Below are 11,537 nucleotides of genomic sequence, written 5' to 3' on the forward strand. Positions count from 1 at the left end.
CTATGCCCACAACTCTAAAGGTCGCCCAGGCACAACAATTCCAGTGCACTTCACTTCAAACTCAAGCTCTTTGGCATTTCAACTTGGCTTTTCAGGTATTCGAGTGCGGCACAGCTTTGAGGCTTTGTGAATCCTCTTAGTTTGGCAATGCCAAAAGCATGCAACAACTAATTAGTATGATTTCTGCCATACCTATGTGTGTATTCATTTGTACATATGTACATACAAATCTACATACATGTACATGTAACATATGATTATTCCAAAAGAAGTACTCGCCATTCTCTCCGATTCAGAGAAATTTCATTATCAGAACTTGTAATACCTAAAGTTATTATATTAAGAACTATACACAAACGTACACACATACGGAATTACTGAATAATTATACTAATCATCGCTACACCAGGATGAGTTATCTCAAGAATTTATATTTAAATAATTCTCAAATCGCAAATCATTATAACAGACATAGATAAATGTTATTTAATCCTAAATGATTATATATAAAATTGCTATACCAGTAACTGTTATAATACAGAGTCCTATATAGGGAGCTGTTATATTATAAATTACTCTATCATTATTTAATATGATATAGTTATATCCGAAATTATTATACCAAATATTCTAATACCTGTTGCCATTATATTACAGATTTCATCATCATAAATTGTCATAGCCATGATTTTCCTTGGTACCTTTTTAACTACAGTTTAATGTTTATTAAAGGGCATTGCTATCCAAAATATTCCCTAATTTCGGGTCATAAATTATGGCAGGCTAACAGCTTACATGAAGGACATTCTCTGTTGGGAACGATAAGTAATTGCTTCAATCGATAGTCCGACTGTCTTGAATGCCATTCGAACCATCTGCACCTCATTCAATATAAACTGTGCTTGCGCACAACACCCAATTAGGCAGCAGAGCCCATCAAGAATATCGGTCGAGTCCAAACTGTGATAAAGTCAATGGCGCAGGCTAATCAAAAAATACTTAAACCAAATGGCACGGCATTAGCGGAAAAGTTGGAGGAAGGAAGCAAGATAGGAGTGGGGATGGGGCACACCACCCACATAATAAAACGCAAGAACACTTTATTTTTATTTATTTATTTATTTTTTCTTTTTATATATATATATAAATATATATTTTCTTTTTTATTATTATTTGGATTCTACTTCCCGTTTGGCATTAGACAAATTCACACGCAATAAGTCGAACCGCTGTCAGTTGGTGAATGCTTATTGGACCATCGCAGTGAATTATATTCCTTTTATTATTATTATATACCATTATGATTTTAATACAAATGGATGGCACGCTGATGCGACGCAAGTGAAGGTTATGACATTCAAATTCAAATTCTATTTTCAATCAGACGCGAACAGACTTGAAAGATGCCCCCTGGCAAAAGCGACAACCGCAACAACAACAACCACAACGATAACATATGGCAATCTCTCTGGCGACATCGACGATGACTACAACAACAATGACAACAAGTCAACCAACTCAATTATACAAACATTAGAAATGCATCAAAAAATAACGAAGGATATTTGAGCACGAAACGAAATCAAGTCGAATGTGGAAACGGATAGTGGAAATGGTAGTAGGAGTGGGAGTAGGGAGTAGGGGCCTTCATAGAGTCACACATCATGATTTCTTCACACAATCAACACTAATCGATAACACTGCACAATCAACTGTGCGAATAAAATTTGCAACTAAAATAGTTACAGCAATTCATTTATTACTTCAACTTTATCAATATGCGAGTCTTTGTTATCTGTGTTGCGAGGGCCAAGTTGTCTGACCTGCTTGTTGTGCACTTCTTAGATAACTTTGAATGATGATGGAACGTTTCCGTATGCTTTAAAAATGCTGTCGATGAAGGTAGATAGTGGTAGGCCCATTGCATTGCAGCAATGAGTCAGTTTATGGATCGAACTGAGTATTACAATGATGTTGAAGTAGATTTATGATAATGTTTCTCATATCAATTTTCATCAATTATCACAGTTTTTATAAGAATATTTTCATATATAACAGTTAGCAAGTTTCCCCAAATGTGTACAACAGTTTATAAAGTGCGTCTTTACTCATTCCTCTTTGTAATAGTCCACAAGTACTCAAAATATAACAGTTTGTAAGTCTCCCCAAATATAAGAATTTGTGTGTTTCGCCAAATATAACAGTTTCGTAAAAAAAATAAATCTATGTTCACCCAAAATATAACAGTTTGTAAACTTTATAAGATATGCAAAATTTTTAAATATAACAGCCAAATATAATGGCATAATTTATATCAAAGTATATTACAAATATAACAGTTTGAAAAATACAAATATTAAAATTTTTTAAATATTTGTTAGTCTTATTTTGTACATATAAATATGTACAGCTAGAAAGATTCTCCAAAATATAACAGCTTGTGAGTTTTATCAGATGTAAAAGTTCTTAAATTTAACCAAATATAAAGCTGTGAATTCCCATACAATATTATAGTTTGTAAGTTTCATCGATTATAACAGTTTCAAAGTTTTTCAGAATATAAGGTTAAATACTAATACATGTCATAGAATAAATTTGTCTCGAAATAGAAGACTTTATCAGTTTCATCATATATAACAATTTTTAAGTTTAGCCAAATATAACAGTTTGATGGAAATCATTAAATATATTTACCATAAAATGATAACAGACGAATCAGCGTTATTGATCGATATTTATCTAATTTTACTTAAAGGTTACACAACTTATGAATAACTTACTCTATGGATAATTTAAATTGATCGTTATTCCGTGACTTATCAAAAGTTCGTAAAGCCAAAAATCCAGAATTTATCAATATATTTTCAAGTACAAATTGTTGTAGTTGCATTATGATAATAATATATATATAGAATAGTATAGCTCAAATATGCTCAACATGTAGGTTAGACAGTGTAAGTCATTTAAAGCGTTTACTTGGGCACAGACATTATGTCGTTGTTGTGGCTTGCTGTGGGTCTACGTAACCTTCATTGAGTTCTGTGCTCTGTGCGACTGATTAGCTAAATGGCTTTTGGTTTTTATTATATTTTATTTTGGGTACAGCTCAGTGGGGAGGGAGGCATACATAGACCGTGCTATCGAATCACGTGAATGAACTTGTTTGCACACGACAAAAGAGGCGTATATCATAGCGTCTATATATATTTATATATGAGCATACATACATATATATATATATATATATATATATATGTGTGTATATGTATAGATAAATGTATATAAACAAATATAAACAAAAGCAAACAGCGCCGAGCGAATGGCAAATTTCATTCGGCGACTGTTTCCGCTTTCATGTCAATGGCAAATTTTTGCACACTCAACGCCAATCAATTTTGAGATAGTTTACGATTATTGTTTTTGGCTGCGAACATTTGGGGGGGCAGGGCGGAGCTAGAGGCGGGCGCTGTTGAGTAGCTGGGTGTCAGTCGCGTGTCACAATCAGCTACTTCCACAAACAAAAAAACAAACAAACACACACACATACACGCACAGTCACACACAGAGAGAGAGAGAAATGCAAAATACAAAAAAAATCAGCCATGTAAATGTTATGCATTATTATTGGTCCCCCTCTTTCGGAGAGTGCATAATATGACAGAATTTATTTGACATTTGCAAATCTGGCGTGTGAAAACAATTACATACCTTAAACTAAGCTGACTCTGTGTGTGCATGTGTGTGCATGTGTGTGTGTGGGTGTGTTGGAGGAAAAAATGAATTTGAGCACCGGGAAGCTAACCACGAAACATTGGTAATGGCTCTGGCAATGACAATGCACTCAAGTGCACAAATTGTGCAAGAAGTGCGAAAGGGTAAAGCAACAACAACAAATTGCATATAGCAAAATGGGGGATTGATCATATAGCTGAAAGCTACTTGAATAATGTTAAAATAGCAAATTCAGAGTGCTAACAGAACGGCAGCAAATACTTAACAGCTAACCAAAAAATTACGTGTGATGTAAATTTAGCAGTTAGCCATTTTACAGAAGTCTTAACATTCCCTTAGCAGAGCAAATAAGAATCCAGCAGCAAAGGGAAATTAGCTGAAAGTTAACTAAATAATTTGCAGTTATTAAAATGCAGCAACGATGGAAATTGCTCAAATTTAGCAGTTACAGCAAATTACGATGTTAGCTACAGGTTCCCAATTGGAATAGATTTGCAATTGTATTGTAAACGCGTTATTCAATTGATCTCAAAAAATTTCGATTATGTTGTGCGAGACATGTATATACATATGAATATCTACATTCTTCTAGGAAAATGCTTGTGTAAATCTCTTTTGAATATACACAAATGAGTTTAACAGCGCAAGAACTTTCATAAAATGCATTTATTACTTTTTTCGCTGCTATTTTTAGGCAAACAAAAAACTTGGAAAAAAAGAAATACAAAGTTGAACTGCTCTCACGGGAGATATGTATGTATATAGCAGCTGCTGATGTGTGTGTGTGTATGTATAAGGGAATGCACTGGAATTGAAACAAATAACATATTTTACAATGCTGTGTGCACAACACAAGGGAATGAAATATGCATTCTGTTTCAATTCTCTTGTGTAAACAGAGAATTTTACCAAACAAAAACTTTGCATACTTTCTGCAATGACAATTGCTAATGTTGTTGTTGTTGTTGTTGTTGTGGTTATTATTACTGTTGCTGATGTGTGGTGCTGTGTGCTTCAGCAGCGTAATGAAAGGATTAAGCCGAAGGATTCGTATTGCGAAAAATGAGTGTAATCAGCAGATGTCAATTGTTATCAACTTTGCAGCAAAGGAAACTGGGCTAGATTGGGACACAACATGACGGGCTATATACAGTGAAAGCTCTAACTAGCGAACGTCTCTTGTTCGCATGAGATGTTCGCTCGAGAGACAGGTTAAAGTGAACTTTGTTTACTGTTCTCTAAGAACTATCACAGAATTAAGACTTTCACTGCATACACACACACACACACATACGCATACAAACACACTCTTTACACAGTCAGAGACAACGAGAGAGAAAAAGAGAGTGGAGCGAGCGAGCGAGCGCTAATTGTGAGAGAGCGAGCTGATGATTGTGGTATTTAGCTTGCAGGGAGAGCGAGCATACGAGAGAGCGAGAGAGAGAACGAGCGATTGCTTATCAATGTGATCATCATCGTAATAAAATACCAAATTCGGCGACGAAGAAGTCGCGCAATTTCAATCTGGATTTCTTGGGCTCCTCGCGCGGATGATGCACCGTTATCTGATCGCCATCGGCCGATATCATTGTCTCGCTGGGCGGCGATATCGAGTATTGCTGCAGCATGCGGCGCTGCTGTTCGGTGAGCTCGTCCAGCGGATCGTTTGCTGTCATTGCTGCTGCTGCTGCCGATGCGGCGGTGGCGCCACTGCAGCTGCTGCTGCTGCTACTGCCGCCCACTAAACAGGCGGCCGAACTGGAGGCAGAGACGCCGCTGCCACTGCCGCCGCCAGCAGCGGCCAATTGCTGAGCGATGAGCAGCTTCTGTGCATGCTCCTCGGCCTCTTTTTGTTTTTTGAAATCTTTTGTTTGTTTTTTTTTTTTTTTTTTTTTTTTTTGAACACATACATACATTTACATTGATATAGAGACGTAGATCAAATACATATCGATACATGTAGATATATAGAGTAAAGATTAAATATAGCATCAAACGAAATAAAAATTGGATAAAGTGTGCTGGGGCTGACCAAAGGGCGTGGCGGCTGGACCAGAAGCGAGCTGTACAAGAGGTAGAGAGCTGGCTAAAGAGCAAGCGAATTGCCTTTTATTTTCATTATTATAATTTAAATTGTTAAAAATAACATTTTTGATCAATTATTTTTCATTTCGTATTAATATCAATTTGATTTGATCCCCAAGGAGATATTTAGGGAAATTTGTGAACACATGTGTTAAACGGATATTTCTACATAGCACTGTTAATAACATAGACATTTTTAATATTCCTAACAAAGCTAATTTCATTCATCTCGTGTAGAAGAATTTCCTAATGTTCTTTCAGAAGATTCCAAATTAGTTTTCGCTACAATTTAATTGTTCGTTTAATTTCGATTTTCAACGGCAAATCAAAATGAAATTTCTATTTATATTTGGCGGTGTAACTGGCTAAAATTTGATATTGATATTGATGTAGAAGATTGATGGATTTGGTCACTTTTATCGAACGGAAGCACACTCGAGACCAATTGCCCGGCGAGGCGAAAAAAATCAAATATAAAAATATATAAACCTATATATATATATATATATATATATATATTGCAAACTGATAATCGAATGGGTGTGGCTGCCACGATGGTGGTCGAACTAAGAAAGGGTGAGTGGGTCGTAGCAACAGCTGCTGCTGCCGCCTCTGCTGCTACTTCTGCTGCTGCTGCTGCGGCGTGAAAATTTAATTTCAATTTGCAATTTGAAAAATGAAATTTCGGCACCAGCAAGTCGCTCCGCAGTGAAGGGGAATTCAAATTAATGATAACATATATACATATATATATATATATATATATATATATATACAAGTTTATATCTGTTTGCTTTGCCACTGTGACAGAGACAGTGCCAGAGTCAGAGTCACTGCAGAGTGCATGACCTGGCCTAGGGAGTCGGCCTTGACGTAGGGCGTGGCCGCCCACGCGAAAACATCACTCATGACTAATGGCTGCTCTTTATTATTTTATGGTTTTTCTCTTTTTTGTTTCGCTTCTAGTTTTATTCTTTTTTTCTCTGCACTTTTTGTGGGGGTCATCATTAGCTGAAGGTGGCCACGTCAGAGCCACGGTGCGGAAATGAACAGCAATGGCAGCAGTGGCAACAACAACAATTGCTGAAAAATTGTGGCCAAATGCAATTTTGCAGACAAGCCAAAGTCGTCAATAAACCGATCAGTGCTGCAGCGCCACCTGCCGCACAAAACGGGCGCACAATAAGCGGCTTAAGCTGAAGGCTACATACAAATATCCCCGCCCCCCGTTAGCCCTCTTCTGCCCCAACGCCCCGCTTCCTTCCGCTGTGCTAAACAGAAATACCTAAACTGTTTACGCGCTTACGACTGGGGCGCATTGCTGTAATGTAAATGCTAAATGTTAATAAGAAATGCAGCGAGGCGAATACTTAAAGGCAATTAACACACTGCTTACCTGCTCTTATCAGTGCAGGTAAGAGTCGAAACGTTGGCGTCTCACGTGATGCAAATGCCCCTTTTTAGCATTTAAACATTTGTAGAATGAGTAAATTTTTTGTATTTTACTTGAAATTGAATCACGATCGGCTTATCAGCAAAATGGCCAATTATGTCGCTGTGCGATGACGTCATGCGGCAACGCATTGCCATGGCCCAAATGGGCATTATATAAAAAGAAGAAGCAGCGGAGTGCAATGAAAAGTAACGGCGCGTACTTAACAGCCGCAAATTGACGTTAACGATCATGTTAGGTAGCAGGCAGGCCGCTGTTATGTGAAAAGGCGCCGCTGTTAATTGCTAATGAGCATGTTAAGCATGTTGACAAAAAAAATATAATAAAAATAATAATAAAGAAAAATAAACAATTACAAACAAACCGCAAAAACAACAACACCAGCCAATAACAATAACAAGAACGAGGCTCTCTGGCTGCATTTGAGAAGCAATGAAAATCAATTAAAATTAATTGATACAAAAGTCAAATTAAATGGGGAGGGGAGGCCGCTTACGGTGCGGCATGTGTTTGTTCTTGTTGTCGTTGTTGTAATTGGCTGCTTTTGCGTCATTTGTTGTTGCTGTTGCAAATTAAACGAACAATGTGGAATAATTAGAAAATGCAATCGCTTTGAGGCGCTCTTCTCTGCACCTTTTCTCTCGCTCTTTCTCTTGATTTCTCTAGCTCGCTCGCTCACTCACACACACACACACACACACAGCCCAGCCAGCCAGCCAGCCAGCCAGAATTAGGTTGTAAATTAAAAGAATACGGGGAATTGTCGGAAAGAGAATGGGAGATAAACCGCATAATAGGTCTAGAGGTATTTTTGATTACTTACTTTCCAGCAGCCGTTGTATGAGACTGTCCACATTTAAATCAAAATCGCCCATGATTATTTTGTTTTTGTTTTTACTTGTATGTTTGTTGTTGTCCTTCTCTAGATGCAGTCAGCAGTGAACTCCAATTGGAATTGTTCGCGGCTCAACTACAACAACTCTCAAAAGTAAACGTACACGCACAAAATGTTGTTTGTTATTTTGATGTTGTTGCTACTGCTGCTGTTGTTGTTGTGTTGCCGCTGCTGTGCCGTGTACTTAATTTTTTTTTGTGTGTGCCGCAAAAGGCAATTTCACTTTGTGTAACACTTTTCAGCGCTTTTTGCTCTGTTGCGTTGCGGCGTTTTACAGTTACAGTGTTGCTGTTGTTGTTGTTATTGTGGTTGGTATTGGTGCCGCGGCTGCTGTTGTTGCTGTTAAAATTTTAGGCTATTTTTGTGCAAATGGAACAATTGTTGTTTGTGTTGATTTTCTCACTGGATGCTACTGCACTGACAAAAAAATAATGTACGGTAATATAGTGCGGACGCGTTCCTTTTAATTTATTCATTCAAACAAAATTCCACGACACATTCGACTAGGAGCGCTTCAAATTATCTGATGTTACTCCGCGTTAAAAACAAATAAAATAACCAAACATGGCGACAGTCTCGCGTGAACTATTGGGCAAGTGTGGCCACGAAGAGTGTAAACGAAAATACTTGACACTTGACGCTAAAAAATACCCAAGAATTTCGATATCGATTACAGCTAAAATACCATGATGAAAACTATTTGTAAAATTTATTTTTCAATCATATAGTTTAAATTGAATAAACCAATCATTGTTTTTATTATTATTAAATATATGCAATTTTATTATTTTATCATATTACGGCAAATAGAATTGTCGGTAGGCTGCGTTAAAGCAGCTGTTGAAGGCGCGCACATTCAAATAAACTATCAAAAAGCGCAAATACTTGAATTTATAAAATATTCCTGATTTAAAATATACTTATTGAAATTAATTAAAACATTTGATTTTTATGAAAACTTAAAAGTTGTCTATACTTCATCGCCGCATTCCTTTCTTTATTAATTAATTAGATTGACAAGTAAAAGCCCAATAGAGAATGAATTTGATTTCTCAACTAATAATACCAATAGCTATTTGAATTTTTTGTAGTTGTATGACCTATCGTATTTTTGTTTTGTTTTTTGCGTTCGCAGCCAACTTCAAGGCTCTCAAAATTGCGCGATTCGCGCTCTGTTTACCAACAAACTGCGTTCGGCGCTTAAATAGCAGCTGTTCAGCAATGATGAATTATTTTCCAAACTATTATTCAATTGAGGACATCTTTGTCACCCAAGAGAAGGTCGAGTGCAAAGTCAATACCCGTCTACAGCGGCTGGGTAAGCAATGATTAATGTAAGTGATCTGTGGGGACGCTATATTCTCGTTGCTCTTGCAGGCTTCCTAGATGCCGGTGCTGAAACGGAGGACCTGGAGCCCGGCCGAACGATTAATCTGCCGCTGTGGTACATCAAGGAGCTGAAAGTGAACAATTCGTACTTCACAATAGGCGTGCCGGACATATACAAGAACGTGCACAAGGCCGTTTGCGAGGCAGAGACAACGCACATCGAATTGGGTCGACTGCATCCATATTTCTACGAGTTTGGTCGCTATCTAACGCCCTACGATCGCAACCATGTGATTGGACGCATCATATTTGAGACTCTGCGCCAGCGCGTACGCCATTTGTTGGACATATCAAAGAACGATGGTGAGAGCAAACGCGAGCATCGGCTCGACAACATCGAGAGCAAGCTCCACGAAGCGGGTCTGCGCACCAATACCCAGGTAAGTCTCCTGCCATATCCCAGCGGATATCGACATCATCGACTCATCCAATGTCCATTGTAGTACATCAACTGGCTGCAAATGAGCGGCAATCACATACGCATCTCCCAGCTCGTCGAGGAGCATCAGAAGAAACGTAAGCGAGCCGAACGCAGCGACGACGAGGGTGGCGATGACACGGACACGCCCACTAGCAAAAAACGCAGCACAATGTAAACAAGATGTGATAATAGAGACATCGAAAAAAACACACACACTTTATTTTATGTTTCATTTTAAGCGTATTTGTAAAAAAAAAATCTATAAACTAATTAGGAAAATCCAAGTATACAAAAAATAACAAATAATAAAAAGGGGGAAAACAACAAAAATGATTTTATAAATTCGACTTGCTGAAAATTGTATAGCTCGACCGATTCCGAGAGATAAGATAATGGAAGCATTTCAAACAAATAAGATAATCTACTTCTCTAGACAATTCTACACTTAAATTGTACAATATAATTCACACAAAAATAATTTTCATGTCTTAATTACAATTTTAAAACAGAGTTGAAAAACCAGATTTAATTTATATGGATTCATTCGTTTTTCAATATTTATAAACACATACATATACATTGTAAAAAGTCTATTCAGATTTCCAGAATTTCGGCTAGATTTAAAATGATTTTATTTTTTTTTTTTGGGAATTTTTGTTTTTCGTTTTCTAACCCCTGCGTGGTAAATACGTACAACAACCATATTATTTATAATAACATCCATATTTGTAGCAACCAATTAGTTTTCATTTTAGTTATTTAAGCAGTTTTCTAATGACTTGTAAATATTTTCGTACTTTTCACTGTCGTCTCACACAAAAAATAATAAAATAATAATAAAGAAAAAAAATCTTTTAGTACAATATAGCTGGGTATATAGTTGGGTTAGAATATATATCGTTATGTATAGATCTCTCTTTATATGTATGTATATATATACTCTTCTGCTTGGTTTTTGTATATACGATTATATCCTCTCATTTGTTGCAACAACACTGGGAACAATAAGCGCACCTATCAAGGCAACAGTTTGTCAAGCATTTGTTTGGTTTTCGAGTCGTTTCTCAATTGAACTACTTATCTAATACGGAAACACGCACATACTATATATGCACACACATACACATCAATATATATGTATATATATATACTCTTGTATATGGGTAACACACTTGTGCTCGTTTGGATTTTGTAAGCTCTGTTGGAATTTGGAATATATATCTTCATATTCGTAATCGAAACATTAAATATTTGTGCTCTGGCCATCAAATCTAATTTGATGGGCTGCGACATGTGGAAGATCATATTTCTGTAAAGATCTTAAGCATGCATGGTTCAAATATATATATATATATATACATGTATATATATATATATATATATATATATATATATATATATATATATATATATATTTATATAGTATTAGAATAACTCGTGCAGCTCGATTTTGATTTTATTTTCTGTTCTGTTTTGGATTTTCTCTTATCACATTTACTCTACACATACACATCTCTCTCTATTCCTTTCTCCCTCACTCACTTTCTCTTTCTATACATATA

At 36.5% G+C, this 11,537-nt stretch overlaps 2 protein-coding genes across 3 annotated transcripts in view; one reads left to right on the plus strand and one right to left on the minus strand.

Moving 5' to 3' along the window:
- Positions 1 to 8,768, minus strand: part of LOC6583846 (serine/threonine-protein phosphatase beta isoform) — a 33,545-nt gene extending 24,777 nt beyond the window's left edge. Inside the window, exons 1-2 of one of the 2 annotated variants that reach the window (XM_002009472.4) lie at positions 8,094 to 8,768; positions 5,222 to 5,596 (exon numbers count right to left, since the gene is read on the minus strand). In XM_002009472.4, coding sequence (XP_002009508.2) covers positions 5,222 to 5,596; positions 8,094 to 8,145 — 427 coding nt within the window. In that variant the 5' untranslated portion in view covers positions 8,146 to 8,768. The remainder of the gene's footprint in view (positions 1 to 5,221; positions 5,597 to 8,093) is intronic. The other variant, XM_015161373.3, reaches the window with a different exon arrangement.
- Positions 8,769 to 9,316: 548 nt separating this feature from the next.
- On the plus strand, positions 9,317 to 10,825 carry LOC6583847 (DNA replication complex GINS protein PSF3). Its single transcript, XM_002009473.4, has 3 exons — positions 9,317 to 9,483; positions 9,543 to 9,934; positions 9,998 to 10,825. Exons 1-3 carry the CDS (start codon positions 9,387 to 9,389, stop codon positions 10,148 to 10,150), a joined length of 642 nt encoding a protein of 213 aa, XP_002009509.1. The 5' UTR covers positions 9,317 to 9,386; the 3' UTR covers positions 10,151 to 10,825.
- The last annotated feature ends 712 nt before the right edge of the window (positions 10,826 to 11,537 follow it).

Source organism: Drosophila mojavensis, unplaced genomic scaffold, assembly GCF_018153725.1.
Source record: "Drosophila mojavensis isolate 15081-1352.22 unplaced genomic scaffold, ASM1815372v1 contig_136, whole genome shotgun sequence".
In the NCBI taxonomy this organism is placed as follows: Eukaryota; Metazoa; Arthropoda; class Insecta; order Diptera; family Drosophilidae; genus Drosophila; species Drosophila mojavensis.